The sequence below is a fragment of the Calidris pugnax genome, unplaced genomic scaffold (assembly GCF_001431845.1).
Source record: "Calidris pugnax isolate Ruff unplaced genomic scaffold, ASM143184v1 scaffold91, whole genome shotgun sequence".
NCBI lineage: Eukaryota > Metazoa > Chordata > Aves > Charadriiformes > Scolopacidae > Calidris > Calidris pugnax.
The window spans coordinates 2,448,073-2,468,440 of record NW_015090898.1 but is presented as its reverse complement, the minus strand read 5'-3'; the positions used below and the strand labels follow the sequence as shown (position 1 = coordinate 2,468,440).

At 50.9% G+C, this 20,368-nt stretch overlaps 1 protein-coding gene across 2 annotated transcripts in view; it reads right to left on the bottom strand.

Moving 5' to 3' along the window:
* Positions 1–20,368, bottom strand: part of PLXNA2 (plexin A2) — a 217,552-nt gene that overhangs the window by 119,992 nt on the left and 77,192 nt on the right. For both annotated transcript variants that reach the window (XM_014948566.1, XM_014948565.1), the window contains exon 4: positions 6,100–6,234. In XM_014948566.1, the coding sequence (XP_014804052.1) occupies positions 6,100–6,234 (135 nt within the window). The remainder of the gene's footprint in view (positions 1–6,099; positions 6,235–20,368) is intronic.

The following is a 20,368-nucleotide window of genomic DNA, read 5'->3' as shown; positions in this document are numbered from 1 at the left end:
GCGGGAGCTCAGCTCTGCTCATAGCACTCTGCAGAAGGGTTCTCTCAACTACATCAGCCGGGTATGGAAATGTCACAGCGGCCACAAGAAATCCCTTCGGTGAGAGAGCGTGCGCTTAAAAACAACTAAAAGTCAGCCTGCACCCTCTAAAACCTCCTTGCCTCCCCTTAAGGCAAGATTACCCTGCAATGGGCATGGAGTGGCTCAGCATCACACGGGGCTCAGCATCACACGGGGCTCAGCATCACATAGGGCTCAGCATCACTCAGGGCTCAGCATTGCTTAGGGCTCAGCATCATGTAGAGCTCAGCATCATGTAGAGCTCAGCATCACACAGGGCTCAGCATCGATTAGAGCTCAGTATCACTCAGGGCTCAGCATCACTCAGGGCTCAGCATCAATTAGAGCTCAGCATCACTCAGGGCTCAGCATCACACGGGGCTCAGCACCTCACAGGGCTCAGCATCTCACACCCACACAGAGCGACCAGGGAGTGTTTGGTACCCACCAGAGGAGAAAAGGATTCCTCAAGAACATCCCAGGCTACAGAGGTCCGTGGCCCTCTGAGCTCCGCCGCGCTAATTGATGTTATCTGCATTTCACTGGGTGATTATGAGTTATTATTTCTACCAGGGGAATGGGGAGGTTCCCAGCCAGGGAGCAGGACGCCGCTCTGTTACACACCATATAAAACCAGAATGAAATCATCCCCCTGTGGCAGAATTAACCACCGAAGTAACTACGGATGAGCTGAGAGCAGCAGCGCTTCCGAGGCAATGAAATGTGCAGGGATTTTGGAGGACGTCTACAGAAGATGAATTTTGTGATGTCCTGGCCAGGTATATCATTAGGAAGGTGCTGCTTCTCCCATCAGGGAGCAGACCCGCGTGGCGTGACCCCAGCACTTCATCCAACTATTTGACGTGATTAGCACCAACAAGTGATAGATCATTAGCTTGGAAAAAAAAAAGCAAAAAAAAAAAGCGTTGGAAAATAAAGGAGGGAAAATATGTCTTAGTACAGTGTGTCTGCAGGGGGGGAAGAGACATGGAGAGGAGGGGGGGTGTCTGCTCCGGGTCTGGCTCCTCTGCACCCTGTGCCCATTGCTCCTCCCGCAGCCCTGCCATCGGGAAGGGAACAGAACCATCAGGGCACATTTATCTCCACCAGCACAGGGATATTCCTTCCAACAAGCCCCGCACGCATCTCGATCAGGCTGCTGCTTTAAATTGCCTGTTTATAGCCCTTGATTAGGTGGTGAAATCTTTTGGAGACGGCGATGCCTGCCCTGGCGCCTGCCAATGCGTTTGATGGAGCCCCCGCTCCTTCCCAGATTAAAAATAACAAAAAAAAAAAAAATTTGTTCTTCTCTCAAGAGCTGCAAAAATCTCTGGCCCCGATTCCGGGGATGCTTATAGCAGCTCGGTGCAGAAGTGTGCCCACCGAAGGTGTACGTGGGAGCAAAATCAGAGCCTGCTGCCTCCAAAACCCAGGCTTCGACAGTTTGAACTCGCAGGGAGCAGACACAGCAGAGGGAAAAAAAAGGGGTTATGCAGCCGTGGAGCCATAAAATCGCTCTCGTCCTACAGGGTTTATTTAATTGAAATGCACTGAGCCTTCATGCACTAAAAAAAAAACCTACCGTCTCCCTGACACACAGACAATTAATGCTTCAGGACTAAATTATGAAGCCACTTTACTCAGTACAACCAGCACTTCTCCTTCAGTCTTTCCCTCTGAAAGCAAGAAACCAGAGCAGCTTTTCTGCACATGCTCCATCACGGACCCACCACTAAAATGGAAAGATTTTGAAATCTGGGGGCTCTGGGTGGCCAGAGGACATTTGTCACTCGTTTTGCCCTGCACTACCATTAACCCCTTGCCTGCTGGTTGGCAGCAGGGGGGTCCCATCCCGGGTGCACCCCCACATCCCACCAGCCCAGCGAAGCTCACAGCAGCAACACTACTGATTCCACGGCAATATTTTATTTTGTGGGGTTTTTTTTTCCTGATATAAACTGTTAATTGAATTTTCCTGTGGAACACAAGAGGCAGCTGAGGCTGGGCACAGGCTGGGCAGAGCCATGGTGCAAGTCCTCTCACCACAGTGGTGCTGGATGCCCAGCACTGACCCCCCCAGTGATTTTGGGGAGAAATACTGCTATTCCTGGCCTGACACCCCACATAGCCTTGCTAATGCAACACGTCCCCATCCCAGCAGCACTGTCCCAGCCTTGCCCAGCTTGTGGGCAGAAATGGTGTTTGCTTGGCAGAGCGATGCTGAGAAATTAATTTCTGTTTTAAATTGGCAGGGTCAGAAACCATTTCTCTTTTGCCATAAGAGCTATTTGAAACCAGGTGCAGCGGGAAGAGAGCTGGAGAAAGCTCCTAATAAGCACCCTTAAATCATGTGGTTAAAGAACTCGGAATAAGTGGTTGGAAGCAAAGTTTCTTTATCCTCCTCTCCCCCGGACTGGGCTGTGCAACTGTTGCTTCTGTGCTTTGTGGGAGTGAAATCAAATGTCAAATATTCTGCTTTGGAAGAAGTTGGCAACGAAACATGAAAGGCTGAGGGAGAGCTCAAAGGGAGTGGGGATAAATTGGAGCGAGGCACAGAGAGGGCTGGGACGGGAGCCAGGGGAGCGGGGAAGGACCGAGCTGCAACCCCAGCTCCAGGTTTGAGGGTGAAGCAACCACTTTCCCTAATGCATTTCAGCATAAAGCTGATCCTGGGAGCACAGAGGGAAGATTGAAGCAACCACTTTCCCTAATGCATTTCAGCATAAAGCTGATCCTCGTCTTCCCACAGAGGGAAGACGGGCTTCAGACCACAACATTACATCTCCTCTTTGTTGGAAGCATCCACAAATGGCCGTTTATTCAGCATAATTAGCCCAACACTGAGCATCACATCCCTGTACCTACACCACAGCCAGGAGAGCCCAAGACCTGCCACCCATCGGTGCTAGGGAGACATGGCCGTTTATTCAGCATAATTAGCCCAACACTGAGCATCACATCCCTGTACCTACACCACAGCCAGGAGAGACAAGACCCGCCACCCATCGGTGCTAGGGAACACACGTTTCTTAGCTGAATTCCACCCAAAAAAAAAAACCCTCAACATTTTTTGAAAGATGTGTTTTGACATAAGCATGTATCCTGTTTCTTTCTCAGCAGACATTCAAAATCCCAGGCTCTGGACAATCCTCCCCCAGTATGCTAACATGCAGCAGATCGACGCTGAGAACAGCTGCTCTCTTTTACTGTGGCAGAATCTCATTTTGTTCCAGATTTTAAGACTTCAGAAGACATTTTTACTGTATATTCTCAGTAATTCTGAGGGCTCTTCCCACCATTTACAGCCCCAGCCCTCTGAAGCTGGCGGACCTTTCTCCTTCTCTCGGGACCGACCCTTTTTCCATCATCAGGCTCCTTTATACAGCACTCGGGGAAAAAAATATATTCTCCCCTCCACTTTGCTGAACTATCACATCGCCAGGAAAAGGGCAGCGGGGTCACAGGAGCTGACAAAATCTATATGTAAAGGCACGCCAGGAGTTCTGGACCCAAAGCACGAATCTCTACAAGGGCAAAAGGCAAATCCCACTGGGAATCCAGCGAGGAAGGAGGGACCATGTCCCCCCACTCCCAGGGTCCCCCCCAAGGCGAGCGCTTCGACGGAACTGGAATTGGAATTAATGTTCCAGGAATATTTTATTATTTGCTAATTCTCTTCCCATCTTTTTGTTTCACAATTAAGCAAATTAGCACTCTGATGAATATTAAGATGCTCTCGCCTCATAAAAGATGTGTTGGAGGCATTCCCACTGGATTTTCCTCCTAAGGAAAACAGTTCCTCAACCATTTTGAGATACACACTGGATGGTTTCCTCCCTGGTGACAGCACAAGGACCACACAGCTCCCAGAGAAAACGACCACAACATTAAGATTATTTCAATTAAATAATTCAGTTTCAAAGTCTGCACAGATCCTCATTATTCCCATCTAATCCAAGTCCTAGATGGAAGGGGATCCTAAATTTGTGGCTGCTCCTGGCAGTTTCTATCAGTGAGTTGCTATAACAAGCATCTCATCCCTTCTCTAACCACAGGGATTCATTCAGCTCAGTCTTTCAGCAGGAAGAAAACTGTGCTCTTCTAAAGTATTTATTCCCTGGCTTTAAATAACTTTATATCCAAGCTAACTATTTGCCAATCTTTTTTTTTTGTTGTTTTGCTCCAGGTTGGCCAAGCAGCTTTGCTGGCTGTGGAGGAGCTCTTATCTCTCTGAGCAAGGCCAGCTCTTAGGATGCTGCTCACTCTCATCAGGAAATCATTGAGAACTCACACTGATACCTTTCTCCAGCATCTCCCTCAGAGTACAGGTGGGAGGGAGGACAGGTATTTGTTTACCAGCAGCCGTGGAAAGCTGTCAGCGACCAGGGGGTTAACTCAACACAGAACGATTTAATAGCATCCAGACATCTTCAGATGCAACCCCTCTCCTGTCTCCACCACCCACGAGGCACCAGCTCTATTAATCTGAATTACACAGTCGTGAGTAATAGCCAATAAAATGCTCAACAGAGTCAGTCAACCCAGAAGTCTGGCTTAATGGTGGGGACTTCGTGTGTTTTCTTGTCTCGGGGAAGAACAGAAGGTCCCAGGTTACTTACGTTGTGTTAGCTCCCCCAAGCAACAGACTCCTGAGGACCCTCGGCCATAAATTCCCATCATAATCATTTCGGTTTTGCTTTCTACAGTCAAGTTCCTCTCATTAGACCAGTTTATCCTGCTCAGGAGGAAGGGCCAGGGGGACAGTAGCTGGTGGTGAGTCCCAGAAAGACCAGCAGGAGCTGGGAGCGGTGCCCCGGTGCTGGGCTCTCCCTCAGGGACACCGAGTGATGGCTCATGTGGGTGCTGAGCGAGACAATGCTCTCACGTGTCTCGTGGGTTTGCCAGGCTCCACAGAAGAGTTTGTGATGAAACAAACAAACTGTGTGTTTAGACTGAACATTAGGAAGGAATTTTTCACAGAAAGAGTGGTCGGGCATTGGAACAGGCTGCCCAGGGAGGGGGTGGAGTCCCCATCCCTGGCTGTGTTTAAGGGCCGTTTAGATGCAGTGCTGAGGGACATGGTGTAGGGGAGGGCTTTGTAGAGTAGGGGAGATGGTTGGACTTGATGATCCCAAGGGTCTCTTCCAACCTGAATGATTCTATGATTCTGTGAAACCATCAGCAAAGAAACCACCTCCTGGGAAGGAGGAGTTGTCCCTAGGCTGCAGGCTTCAGCTGCTCAGGACTGAGGTCTGTTAACTGCTCTGTTAACCGGTCCAAGCACTGTGGATGTACTCACATCACCCCGAAGCCACAAGCTATACAAACACCAGTGAATTCTCCCTGTAATGCCATAGTATATATATAAAAAAAAAAACCCCGACTACTTCAATTTTTAAAATGAGAAGTTATGGTAAAGATTGCCATAAAGACTATTTGTTCCTGATCAGGCAGAGCCAAGCAGGGACATTCCCTGGGTTGGGGGTGAGGATGACCCATCACAGCAGCATCTCACACAGCACAGCACGCCGGGCAGGGACAAACAGCGGGCAGGGACAGTGAGCAGGACCAGCCTGGGGTGGCATCACCTCCAGGGCAGCACCAGAACTGGCACGGCGATGGATGGCACAGCATAGACGAGGCACTAAGGTTGCTCTCACAGCACCTACCCACCCCCCACCACATCTCTGCACCCGCATCACTCACTCACAACCAACTTAAAATATTCCAGTAAATACCAAAATAAATTCACTTTTCCAACGCCTGCAGACAAGGGTAAGAGGGAACAACTCTCTCCCCTCTGCACTGACAACAATCTCTGGTGAGAGGCAGATAAAACTTAGCTTCTGCTGGGGCTCCCTCTACCCATCCCCACACACAACCTCGGCTCCAAGGCAGATAAAAGTGAGCTTCTGCTGGGGCTCCCTCTACCCGTCCCCATCCCCATCCCCACACACAACCTCGGCTCCGTGTGCTCCAACACCACGCTCCATATGGAAGGAAGCCACAGCCAGGGATGTAGGGAAGCAGATGCCTTACCTGTCGCTCCGACATGACGTACAGATACTTCTGATCGATGGAGAAGGCCATGTCTCGAAGGACTGGGCTCCCGTCCTTGAAAACTGTCACCATTTCATACTGAATTCCACCATGGGGAGGACCATCTGCTCGGATCTGGAAGAAGCACAAACGGATTACAGGTGATTTCATAGCAGCCAAATCCTGATTTCATTTTGGGGGTGGGGAGCGAGGGGAGGATGACAAGGTAGGAAAAGGAATCTAAGTCAAAATCTCAGCTCGCAACCTGGAGACTGAGCAAAGAGCTGGCAAGAGACATGAACACACAGGAGTTAAAGGCTCCTTCTCTGCTGAGGTTGATGTGATTTCCCCAATCCATGAGAAATAACGAGAAAGTTTTGTGGTCACAAGGGGAGCAAACAGACTGTCTGCCAGCGTGCTACGACTGACCATCCAAGAGAAACAGAAACTGTAAACTTTTTAGATTCTTTCCAAAATAAGCCTGAAGGAAGACCACAAGACTCCACAGGCAGCACAACAAAGCCAAGTTACAGTAGAGATGTGGGTTTTTTTACTCCAGATGCATAACAAATAGGACTCTGAGAACCTCCATCACCTTTTGCTGCCACAGAAGCCTCCTATACCACCACCTCTGCCTAAAAGTTTGGAGGTTCCATTTGCCACTGCCAAAAATTTGCCATCCCATTACTTTCAAGTCTGTAGGATCCAGCAAGGCGAAGGCAGCCCAGCCCGTGCTGGGGAGCGAACACGCAGCCATATGTCCTGCTCGGTTTGACGAGCTCCTGGTAACCATCCACCCCACCAAAAGACAACTCCCCAGCTCCTGCAGGAAAACCTGCCCAAGCTGTGACAAACCCCATCCCTGCCAGGAGCCCTTGCTGTTGAGGACATGCCATCTCCTCCAAAAAGTTAATAATTCATGGCCTCGGGGGCCGCGCCAGGGGAAGGGAAGGAGGATAAACAAACAATTTACATTGTCTTTCCTACCAGGATTTGCATATTTGAATAGCCATTTGATGACAACACGGTGTCGACACGGCTGAGAACACTGGCAACCCACAGGCAGGGAGAGGGGAGCACTCGGGCAAGCCAAGGGCTCGGTGGCCCCAGGGCTCGCGGTGACAGCGATGCCGTAGCCGGGGGGTGTCGTGCAGCACGTGCCCCCCACCCTGCGAGGAGGGGGATGCGCCGTGGACTGCCCATCCCTGGAAAAACCTCTTATCACAAAGATGCCATCTGCTGCAGCCTCACGCCGAGCTGTCTTGCCGCATCCCGTTTTGCTGCTCGATTACTCCCTGCCTGGCCGCAGCACGGAGCAAGAGGCATGAAGAACCGGCTTTGGACAAGCCTGAGCCTTCAGAAGAGGCAGGACAGAGCAGCAGAGAGGGACGTCAATTTTTTCTGGTTCATGTCCCCGGGAGGTAAGAGAGCAGGTTGTTAAGCATCTTAAAGATTTATCTGCGAAATGTGCCACCCCAGCTGGAAATACAAGGATATCTTCACACTCATAGAGGAGAGATGCTCCCCTGCACCCTCCTCCAGATAAATCCTCTTCTTGGAAAGAGCCCCGATGCCTCCTGCCATGTGAAGACATGTTGGGTACAAAAGCACATTCATTGTGTGGATTTCTCTCTTTTCTCCTTACCTCCTGAGCTTCCAGTGACAGAACAGAGGACCAGGCGTGGATCTGAGCGGTCAGGTTTAACACCCAGCGCCAGACGCAGGAGCCTCTGGCAGGATTAACACAGGCAGCACAAGCTGCACCAAAAGCCCTGAACTTTCAGAAATAAAAAATAAATAATAAAAAAAAAGGCTGTAGTTACACCTGTGTGAGTTAGGATTGTCTTAACGACACAGAGAACTTGAGACCAGTATGAGACCAGTGCCTTACTGGGTGTTGCAAACCCGAGCGACTGGTGCTGACTCCAGAGCCACATCTCACTGCCACCTCCCACACACCACGGGCACGGGGACAAGGCTGCAAAATCACCTGAGGAATAAATAGCAGGGACATTGCGCTGTCAGGGACACGCAGCCGCCTCCATGCAAACACCTGATTAATGGCCAAACGGGAATGGAAACGCCGGACATGAAGGATCAGCAGCCTTTGTGAAAAACAACTGTTTTTCAGAGTTCCCTCGGGGCACCAGCAGCTCGTTAAATTGAGTTTCTTTCTAGTAATGAGGTCAGACAGGGCTAATAAAGAGAGATACCACTGGTCAAGCCTCGTGCAGGCCAATTCCAACTGGGAATTGGGGCTCTGGGCTGGAGACAGCACCACGTGTGTGATGGCTCCTCCAGCAGGGACAAGAGCTTGGAGCTGTGCCTGGGCTGGGTGTCTTGGGACACAGCCTGCACCCTCCTGCCTCCCCCCAAGGGAGGGAGTCTCTAACCTGGGGTCTCTAACTGAGCCTTTCAAGCTGAGATGGCTCTATGTTACTCCGAGACCACAGCACAGGAGCAGAACCTGCTGCTCTCCTGCCCCACACGCCGTGGGGTGTGTTACACACACCTGGGTACCCCACGTCCCCAGCACAGTCCCTGGGCATGATGGGGAGGAGACGCACCCAGTGACAGCAGGATGCTCCACTACATCTCTTCCTAAGGCTTTGGTTTCCATGACAACAAATGATGATGTCAGACGAGAAGAATGATGATTCCTGTGAATGCGGAAGAAGAAAGGGATCATCTCCACAGCAGGAAGCTTCTTGTTGACGTTTGGAGAGAGAAAATAATGCCTCTGCCTAACCTATGGGTGCCCTTCCAGTGCCAAACAGCTCCTGACCCATCACTGGGACAGCGGGGTGGTACCAACCCTGCAAATCCAGCTTCATCCCTGAGCCCAGGCTCCAGGCACAGCGATGCCAGAGAGGGAAGAGGTGGGACACGGGGCTGGGCTGCTGATGGGTGTGTTTCTTTACATCCCCCCTAACTCTACCTGTTTTTCTTCTCTCCTGACGTGATGATGGGACATGGGAAGGAATTAGGAGAAAGACACGGAGGGAAGCGGCGCAGATCGGAATGGGTGGGAGCAGAGCAAAAAACAGGGAGCAGGTGGGAGAAAGACACGGAGGGAAGCGGCGCAGATTGGAATGGGTGGGGGCAGAGCAAAAAACAAGGAGCAGGTGGGTTTGGGGAGAAGCAACGTTGGTACGATGGAAACCAGAGATGTCCAGCACCAGGGATGTGTTCAACCACCTGAGACACAGAGGAGACCAGGAGGACAGATCACAGGCTCCCACACTTGGATGCGAATCGGGAGAGACACAGCACTTTCCTCAATGACTTTTGATGGACGTTTACAAATAGGGCTTGGAAAGTGCCCCTAACGACATAATCTGTAAATCCAGGGCCAGCCAAGCACCCGGCACGAGGAGGCAGAGCCCAGCTCCGCTCAGGGATCTGCAGCCCTTCAAAGGCCCTGCGCAGATTTGTGTCCCTAATTCCCCCACAATACAGGCTGCAGGCATAAGCTCGGTGTTATCTTGAGAGATTAGCAAAATACCATATTGTGTCACGTAGACGTTGCAGTGTAGCACCCGCGGCGATAAGTGCATGAGCCATTCAAGGACCTATTATGACGTGGAGCTCCAACATACCTATCACACTCGAGTTTCTGCTAGATATTTTGCTTGGTCTAGGCCAAGGCTAAGGTAAATCTGGATTTCCTTCCAGTTCCCCCCAGCAGGTTCCCATTAGAAGACACTGAATCTCTTTGTAGGAACTTTCCATGATTAAATTACCTGTCTGTTTTCATTACGAGTGTTTCAATGAGGCTGACTCATGATGAAATGCCTGGTGCCAGAAAAAACAGCTGAATAAGTCCATGCATGGACTGATTCCCCGTCCCAGATCCTTGATGCAAGGCCACCCATTAACTCCTTAAGAACTGCAGCTTCTCCCCACATACGGATGGGAGGTGGGTCCCAAATCACCTCGTTGGTGGCTGCCCCACTGCATGAAATGGCCCATGGAGAACATGGGGCGGGCTCCTGAGCTGATGCTCTTGGTCAGGAAGCACAAGGCTCTGGCTGAATGTGCTTTGCTTTGTACGTAACGGTGACAAACTGAAAAGCCCAGTCAACCCCAGAGCCTTAAGACTGCTCCTTTCATGCCAGAGTTTCTAGCCCTTCGGGGTGAATACTATCAAATAACGGCGCATTTGTGTCAAATGGCCGTTCCGAGCAGGACTGTCTCGGCTCCGGGGATGCGCACTGGAGCGTCACTGCATCCACTGCCTGAAATAGAAACCAAAGACAACAAGGAGCAGCCTTCGCTGCCAAGGTGCATCTTCGCAGAACTGCCACTTTTTTGCCATTTATGTCCGCACGTCTCAGCTCTTGGGCATTTCCCATTAAAGCTTCTCATAAAGCTCTAGGACTGATTTCTTGCTTCAGTGCCGGAAATTTAGCAGAAAGACTGTGACTGGCAGCGGGATTCCGAGTCAGGCTGGAGCACAGTAGAGTTTCCATAGCCTTTCCCTGCCTCTTTCTGTCCATGGCTCTGAGGGCATCTTTCCTACCTCCGCTAAAGAAGTCGCCACAAGCAAGAGACTCAGCAATGCAAAAGCTCCCCAGGGACAGGGCAAGATAAATAAATATCAGTCCAGATTTTTTGTGTGTGCCCCTGCCAAATAGTCTTTGCAGAAAGGGTTTACTTTTTGCTAATCCAATTTAATTAAACCGGGTTTTTCTACATTCACACCAGGCTAAAAAGGAGGTGAGAGGCACTTGGTGACCTGCCACCTGTGCTGTCCCCTTCAGGAACATCCTTTCTCACGGTACCATTTACAGGGTAAGTGCCATGCTGGGGTCTGCCTTCAACAGCCAGAGAGACAAAAGCACAGCAACCTTTAGGAGGGGAGAATCTAGAACAGAAATTGCAAATCTCCGTACTGTAAGTTTCCAAGAGTCCTTCAGACCCTGTATGAATTTTTTCTGGGAGTAAAGTACCCCTTGGACTCCCTCAGAGCATTGCTAACATCAGCTAACTCTGGTATCTGCTGGATAGCATCCCCTTCCGAACCGCTGGTTAGCATCCCTGCCCAAATCTTGGGATAATGTCCATGCCCAAACCTCGGGACAGCATCTCCCCCCAAGCCTTGGGACAGCATCCCTGCCCAAACCTTGGGACAGCATCCCTGCCCAAATCTTGGGATAGTGTCCCTGCCCAAACCTTGGGACAGTATCCCTGCCCAAACCTCGGGACGGCATCCCTGCCCAAACCTCAGGACAGCATCCCTGCCCAAAACTCGGGACAGCATCCCTGCCTGCATCTCCATCAGCAGGAGGAGAAGCCCATCCCTGGTTTTCCCTGCACGCACCTTCTGCAGGCAGGAACACCAGGAGTGTGATTTAGCTCACTGCTCTCCGTGTGGGAAGTCTCCCCCTTGAAATTAAAGTGAAATAGTAATCCCATTAAGTATCTTTCCTTTAAATCATAGATATGTCCGTGAGGAAGTTAATGACAACTCTTACATGCACATTCAATTCAAATCAGCATATCCAATTAACTTCATTACCTGGAGGCTCCTTCATATCCCAGTCTCTTTCTCTCCTGTCACATTTTATTTATGCATTTTTCCCAAATTAGGACAGAATATGTCTGTCGTGAGGTGGGCATCGCCTTTATTTTCACCCCAAAAATAGCATGGGGAAGCCTCAGTGGATGGGTTCCCCCCAGAAAGGCAGGACACTGTCAGACTGAGGGGCTGGAGCAAAACAGCTCCTCGAGACCAAATCATCTGGTCTCTGAGGGACGAGAAAATCCATCCTTTCCAGAATTATACTGTCTGACTAAACATTAAATACACTCACTAATCCCCATTGGGGTTGCCCTTACAAAACTCTAAAAGATCAGCCGGGGAGAAAAATCAGTTTGGTAAAGAGCTGGTCGCAGCGAGCGCTGCTCGAGCACCAGCGCTGGAGCTGCTGCCAACCAAGGGGGCTTTCCCTCGAGCAGCGTTACGGGTCCCGTGATCACTCCTTAAATTTCTGCAGACATAGCTCTTTCTTTTATAAAGTGCCAGAGAAGGACCTAGAGCAGGGCGGCTGCAGCCATCATAGAATCACAGAATGGTTTGGGTTGGAGGGGACCTCAAAGATCATCGAGTTCCAACCCCCCTGCCCTGGGCAGGGACACCTCCCACCAGACCACGTTGCTCAAGGCCCCATCCAGCCTGGCCTTGAACCCCTCCAGGGATGGAGCATCCACAGCTTCCCTGGGCAACCTGTTCCAGTGTCTCACCACCCTCAGAGTAAAAAATTTCTTCCTGAGATCTAATCTGAATCTTTTTTCTTCCAATTTAAAACCGTTTCCCCTTGTCCTATCATTACACCTCCTGGCAAAGAGTCCTTCCCCAGCTCTTCTATAGGCACCCTTCAGGTATTGAAAGGCCGCTCTAAGGTCTCCCCGGAGCCTTCTCTTCTCCAGGCTGAACCATCTCAGTTCCCTCAGCCTGTCTCCATAGCACAGGTTCTCCATCCCTCTGATCATCTTCGTGGCCCTCTGCTGGACCTGTTCCAGCCAGTCCATGTCCTTCCTGTGTTGAGGACTCCAAAGCTGGACACAGTATTCCAGGTGGGAATCAGCGTGATGAGAACGAGCTGATGGGACCAGCACCAAGCAGGTGGTGGCATCACATCAGCATCTCCTCTCACGCCGCCCCTGGATGCTGCCTGCAGACCCGGGTTCAAGGGGCCATGTGGAGCGGTGGGTATGTCACTGGCGCTTCGGTGGAGGCACCGAGCTCCCCCCACTGCTCTCCCCCACAGCAAGGGCCGCCCGGGTGACGCTGCTCCACAAAGTCCTGCTGATTGAATTCAGTTTTGAACTTCAAACAGACATGAAAGCCCCGTCCAGGCAAACCCAGCCTCGCATCCCAACTTCTCCCTCCTGCTGCTGGGCACAATACAGACAAAGCATCAAGGCAGCACAAAGCCAAGACCGCCTTCTCTGCTCATGTTTTCTGAGTCCTAATCCTCTCTTTCGGAGACGTTTATCCTCCTCCAGCCCCTCCCTCTACTTCAGAGAAGCTCCAGGTGCGAGGAGACAGACCTCCTCTGTCCCCATCTCGCTTGCATCTTGGCTTTCCCAACGCATTAAACTGCTGGTACCCTCCGCTCAGATGCTCCCTTGATCCCAGGATCTGCAAACACCTCCCACATGCCTGAGTTTCTACCCTCAAAAAGGGCTGGGGGGACACACAAGCTCCGTGCCGTGGGTCTGGGGAGCAGCAGGGAGCGTGGGGTCGGCAGCAGCTCAGGCACAACGTCGGGGGAGGCAGGGTAGATTCGAGCCAGAGTTTATTCTGATCAGGCTTCATGACCCAAATTATTTATAGATCTGAGGTTTTGGCGAATTCAATACTCGTGTCAAAAATGTCTCTACGTACGTGTCTTTCACACCCACATGTGTTTCCCATCTCTTCTGCTTAGGAAATGTTAGCTAAGTGTTCAAAGTCACAACCTGGGAATCTGCAGCTCCCCAGAGGAAGAGCGAGTCAGAGGAACCGCTGGGCTAATTGGGGAAGAGCAGAAAAATGCCCCAGGGTCTGCAGGGAAGGGGGGGGGTGTCGCAGTCTGCAGCCCTGGCACCCACAAACACTGCTAAGCACGAAAATGCCAACCCAGCAAACAAACCAACCAACCAACCCAAATTAACTCTCACTTCCCACATCTCCAGCATCAAGGATGGAGGATTGTTCCCACAAGAAGGCTTTCTTCCCAGCCCTGTGGGACAAGAGGGCTGCAAGGATCAGCACACACAACTACAACAGAGAGACCTGAACGCTTTCAATCTTACCATTTCAAAGAGTTTGAACCCATCTACAGGGAAGGCAAGGTAGGTTTTCTAAAACAAAACCAAACAAAGGAAAAACCACCCTCCCTTCTGTGCTGAAGCTCAAGGCGCAGTCACAGGGTACCATTCCCACCATCTCAGCCACTTCAGCAGCCCCACGTGTCCCCTGGCCAATGTCAACCAGTTGTGATGCCAACGTTGAAGGTGCTGCTTTGGGAGAGGCTGGGCACACAGATCTGCTGGAGGAAGGAGAGCTTCCATGAAGGCAGCCCTTCCCAGTCACTGCTGGAAAGAGGAGCTTGGGACAGGAATCCCCTGCTGCCTCTCTGCTGGCTTCTGGAGGTGGAAGAAGCCAATTGCTGGGCTGTGAGCTGCAGCTCAGACATCCTGACAGGTACAAAACTGTAAGAGAAGATTGCCACCGAAGCTGTTCTCTCTCTCCACTAAGTCCTTATTTCCTTCTTCCTTCCTTCTGCTCCCTCCACCCTTCTGGAGAGCTGATCCTCCAAGATAAAACAGGGAGGATGGTACAGAGGCACCATGCAGAGACTAATCAGCAGCCCCCCTGTCTTTAATTTATTACTGCACGAGAGGCTCGTTTAGAACAAAGCTGCCAGTTCGGAAGATCATCCCTTTAAAAGACTTTTTATTTGAAAAGCTGTCAGCTCACACCTTGTCACAGCCCTACTTGCAGCAGCAGAACTTTAATAACGTGCCACCTCATGCAAATGAGCTGCTAATTAATTAAGTAGTATTCTTCTGGGGATGGATTCATTAGAGTCAAATTTGGGTTGGCTGGCTGGCTGGGTCATATTGCTTTGGACAGTGCTTTAGATCAGCAGCATTGCCTTTTCCTCGAGTCCCAGATGGATTCCCATCAGGAGGGAAGCTCTTTCCCTCTCGGGAGGGCTCCGCACGCCCCAGCGCATCCGTGCAAAGCCCAACCTCTTGCACAGCTCAGAGCAGACCTACAGCTCAGCTAAGAACAGCAGTGAGAGGAAAAAAAAATTAAGTGCCCAAAAGCTTGCCTTCTCTCCTATTCAGGAAAGCCAGTAAAAGAGGACCCAATTCAAAAGCGAGAGGTAGAGACCATTAATGCAGAGGGCTCGGGGGATCAGGCTGCCAGGCAGGGAATGCTGAGAAGGAGCACTGCCTTTTTTTTTTTTGGAGCACTCGCTGTAAAGAGCCAATTTCTGGGGGTTGAGGGCTATCAGCCTCGCACCTTCCACCAGCATCAAAGTACAACCCAATAAAGGCAGCAACACTCCAGAGTGTCCTGTGGATTTACTCCCCGGAAGGAGGACAGCTCGGGGCAAGTCTGCAGCTGGGTACAAAACCTCCTCACTTCTAATCTGCCCCCTAATAAAGAACCACAATGTGCAATGACTTCCCTGGGCTTTTGTTCAGCAATAAGCACCCTTCTCCCTTTACATCCCCGTATTAGTTTTAAAGAGGTGGCTCGGTGCTTCCCTGGGAAATGGGAATCATTAAGTCAGCAGCACTCGCAGGCTTTACATTTGGGCACTGAGCAAGGGGACCATCAAAGAGAGTGAGTGTTGGCCTCCAAGAGAAAGGAAGGAGGGAGGTGTTGCTGCAGCACAAGGCACTGCACACAAACCTTCCTGCAACGTGCTCCTTCAGCCTCGACCATTCTTCCCTTGGCTTCCCCTGCTCCCTGTGGCTTTAACCCAGCTCCATCCCTTGCAGCTGGGAGGTAAATGGAAGCAGAGGTGAGAAACCTTCCTGCAACGTGCTCCTTCAGCCTCAACCATTCTTCCCTTGGCTTACCCCGTTCTCTGCGGCTTTAACCCAGCTCCATCCCTTGCAGCTGGGAGGTAAATGGAAGCAGAGGTGAGCAGAGAGGAGGGCAGCTCCAGGAACAGGCTTTTTTTCTTTGCTAAAGCATCCTCTTCTACACAGATCCAGCAGTCTTTCGCCAGGATGCAGAGCTGGCTTAGCTGGCTGCACCGGGAGCCCTGGCTGCACAGAGAAGGATGAAGTGATCCTGCTCTGCCCTTCATCCCTCTGGGCACTGCAAATGCCCAGGTCATACCCCGGCTCTTCCTCCTCTTTGCCCTGAGCCCATCGTTGGGCTCAGCTTTAGTGGGTACCCAAAGGGATTGATGAGCCAGGACTGAAGAGAGGCCCATCTCGTTTGCCACCTGCAGGACACTGAATTTCACTGAATTTTAGAGTTGGAAGGGACCATAGAGATCATCTAGTCCAACTCCCCTGCTGAAGCAGGATTGCCTAGAGCTTGTCAGAGCATTTTCCTCAGGAGCATCCAGGCGGGTCTTGAAAATCTCCAAAGAAGGGGACTCCACACCCTCCCTGGGCAGCCTGTTCCAGGACACAATTTCAACCTCCCTGGGCAGCCTGTTCCAGGGCACAATTAGTGATGGAGGGAGCTGCAAGCAGCATTTTGGGGACTGAGCAACAGCCACAGCGAAGGAAAGTGGGACAGGATGCTAAGCCTCTCTAAGTCTTCTGTGACCAACAGTAAACAGGAGAGGAAGCGCAGAGCTGGTATTATTTAGGGCGACGGAGGACCTGGGTATCTGCTCCGAATTGCTTGTCACATACCATTTGCAGCTCTTCACCAAAGTCCCCAAAATAGCGCTGTATCTGTGCTATCCATCCACACCTCACCTGGGCCCTTCCAGCTGAATAATCCTCCGCAGCTCCGTGTCAAGCTCCCTCCCCACCACCACCCCCCTCCTACAGCACAGCATTTCACAGCTGAAGGGGTCGGTCTTGCTCAGTTTGGTTTCTTGACCTTGAGTGGCCATGTAAAACGGAATAAAAAGGCACTTAGACAAGATTGTCTAACGTGGAGTTTGCTCTGAACGAGCAGCAGCGAGTCGCGATTCTCCCCAAGGAGGGAAAAAAACTAAACGACTGTCAAAAATTGTCACATGAAAAGCCTGTTTCTCCCAAGTCACAGCTTCCAGCTGATCAGGTGGGAACGAGAAAGTTCCTCAGGAAATATTATTCTCTTTCCTTTTCAAAAACATCATGTAAGTAATATGTTCCAAATGACTTGGACTTCCTGCCCGACACCTCCCGGGAACGCTGCAGCACAAGCCAAACTACCAGCCACTAAAGGCCAAAACCCAGAAGGAAATAAAAGAATCTAAATTTTGTTATCTTTTGGTTTTACAGCCTTGCGGAGAAATCCTGCCTGGTAGTTTTGCAATGCTTGAGGTCAGACAGGAGCGATCAGGTGAACGGGGAGGCCGTGCATATTTTGGGTTTCACTTGTGCATGCAGAACCAGCCATGTGTTACTGATCAGATCTAACCTTGCTCGGGCAGAGGATGTGAGAAAATTACAGAGCGCTCAGCTTCGCTTAAATCCCAGGAAATGAGGCTCTCCCACACCTCCTGGTGCTCCATCCCCATCCCCATCAGCCATAAGCAACCTCCCACACCCAGGGTTACCCCTGCCGCCGATGCCCAGCAGCAGGCAGAGGTGCAGATCAAAAATGGGTGTTTTCTAGCTAAGAAATGGGCTGCCTTCTAGCTAAGAAAAGGAGTGAGAAGCTCTCTCCAGCCGGAGGTTGGCCACGTTGCCTGCGTAGAGGCTGAATTCTACTAAAGCAACAGCCTGGCAGGCAAGGTCGCTTAAGGACGGGCAGAGCCGCAGCCAAACTGGCACTGCCCCACGGCTCCCAGAGCTCCCAGCTCCCTCCCCTTCCCTCTGCACCTCGGCTCATCCATGTTCCACTGCCCACCAGGGGATAGAGAATGGGGTCCTGGCCATCAGCGGGCACAGGGGAGCTGGACCAAGCAGGGTTTCACCAGGCAAGGCAAGATGCAGAACCAAGATGCACAACAAACTGCGGGGCTGGCACTTTGCTCAAGGACATTTCCCTATACAGGGCCCTGCACGGGAAGTATTAAAGCCTCCTGAGAGGATTCAGACAAGTATAAATCCACGGGACCCAAATCTCTCCTTGTGCTTTCCTATCTGCTCACTCCTGCTCAGATCTCCCACTCTCCAGCCGACAGAGGCAGGAGGTTGCTCACGTTCCTGGCACGTGGGGCACACGTCGAAGACCGGTTTTGCCCCTATGAGCTGCTTCCCAAATGCTAATCACAGATTTAAAAAAAAAATAATAAAATCTCTTCCATCTCGGCACTAACTCACTAAGCCTTTGGCATATGCCCTTTCCAGCATCTAAGAATTAATCATCAGGTAAGCAGATGAACTGGCTCTAAATAATCTGTCCATGCCACGCGTGTAACTTGAGCTCAGCAGAGCAATTGCTGGGCTCAACACACACGTCTGCACCCATCTGAGAGTCAGAGCAGCTCCTGGGTACCCACCACAGGGCTGGGACAGCATGAAACACCCTGAGAGGAGGAGGCTGATGGATGGATCAACTCTCCTGTCCCCAAGTGTCCAAATTCAGAGTTAAAGTTCAAATTCAGCTGAGGAAGAAAGGGAAAGCTGAAGGAGATTTGTGCTCTGGCTGCAACCTCTGCAGTGGTCAGGATGGGGACTGTGCTCCACACCTGGAACCCTCTCCAGCTCCAGAGACACCAGGAGTGGGGAGGGACACAGCCCTGCAGAGCCTGTGGGACATCTAAGGTGATCCCACAGCTCTTCCTTGGAGGCCAGAGATGCCTTTGGCACCTGAACACAAGAGCAGCCACAGCAACACAAGACAGGGTGAACCAAGCAAAGCCCACCAGCACCATTAGACGTCTCCAAACTGGGAGGAGGGATGGAAAGCTGAACCTCAAGAGTGGCAAGAGCAGCACATGGTTCCACAGAGCAACTTGGAACCAACAGGACCCAACCAGCCCGTGCCTGGTTTCACACTGAAAGGTTTTGCTTGTACTTTGCTCTGCACGACGAGGTGGAGCAGATCTGCCCTGAAGCTGTGAGCCACCACGCTGGAAGGACGGAGGCAGCTCTTCCCCCTCTGGCTGCACACACACACACCAGCCAGCACGGCTAATCCCTCAGCGTGCCCGTGGCCCAAAATCAACATCATCATGAGATAGGTTCAGGCTGGGGTCCATGGATGGAGGAGACAAAGCTAGACCACATTACTGCTCTCGCTTCCATAATTGACCTGTAGATAAACACATGGCTTCCGCCTTAATCCCCTGCAGCCTCATGAACATCAGCCGCGCTAAATTTTTCATGTAATTAAGAGAAAAACCCTAATCCAGTGTAATTAGCTCCCTGATTGCCAACGTCAGGCAGAAAAGCACTGTTTGAACAGCAATTCAGGTCTAGCTGGTTAGGCAAATACTGTGTGTGTGGTTCAGTAATTTAACACTGAACCAACTCCCCCTCTGCTGCCCGTACAGGCTCGCTTCCCTGAACAGCACCAAGTGCTTTCGTGACTGCAATAGGCCTGAAACCCCCAAAACTTCTGTTCCACCAAGCTTCAGTTACGTCCTGCAAAGGCTGGTCATGAAACAAGTCAACCAGTTTCCCGAGAGCCACACTGATTTTGGAGTCTTCCCCCCACCCCATCCACATCCATAAGCGATTGGACCGAGTTATTAAGACTACGCCACCCCAAACTGCCTAAACCCAGGATACAATAATCCCAATTAAGACCCCAATGGAGGGAGAGTCCCCTCGTGAACGATGCTGAGCATCACAACCACAACCCACCGGCGCTGGAGGCGACAGCAACGCTTACAAGGAGTTTGACGGTGTAGGTCAAAATTCATCCCACCTACTGAGCCTTGATGGCTTACAGTGGTATTTTTCTGCTCCATTCATATACAAGAAGGCAAAATTTTAAGACTAAAATGTTAGAAATTCGGGAAGTGGAAGCAGATGGGAGAGGAACAGAGAACGTGGATGGATGTGCCAACGAGGAGGCAGGGAAACCAAGAAAGCACAGCTAGAAAATACCTTTGTTTAACCATTTAATCCATCCCCCAGCAAAACGGACAGGATCTGAGCTACTTAAACCACTGTCAAATATTTTTGTTGTCTTTTAAAAAGCTGCCTGTGATAGAAATTAGAGACTACTCCTGTTCTCAACTCGTTCTATCTTTCATCTTAAACTTAATATCACACAGTCTCCTGAAATACAGCATTTGAAAATGGTATTGCTCTAGGAAGTATTTGCTGAGGTCGCTCTAAGGAAGATTTTAATCCTTATCCTGCGTTACGTTACAGAGGTTTTGTGGTTTTGGTTGGCAGTTTTTAGAAAAAAAAGAAGAAAAAAAAAAGGCGTTAGTCTCTGTTTTGCTACTTTTGGTTAACGTTGCTGTAGAGGCCACATTTCTGTGCCTGGGAGACTGTGGAACAACCAGCCCCTCTCCATAAGGAGAAGCTGAAAAGCATTTCACAGCCTCAGCTCCGCAGACGGAATTCTTACAGAACACTTGTTTATAGGCTGTGGCAGGCGAGAGCCAACCATATATGTTTTTGCAGCTATAACTCTTAACTCTGACAGAGCCCACAGGCTGATGAAAGGCAGGGGGCTGGGGGG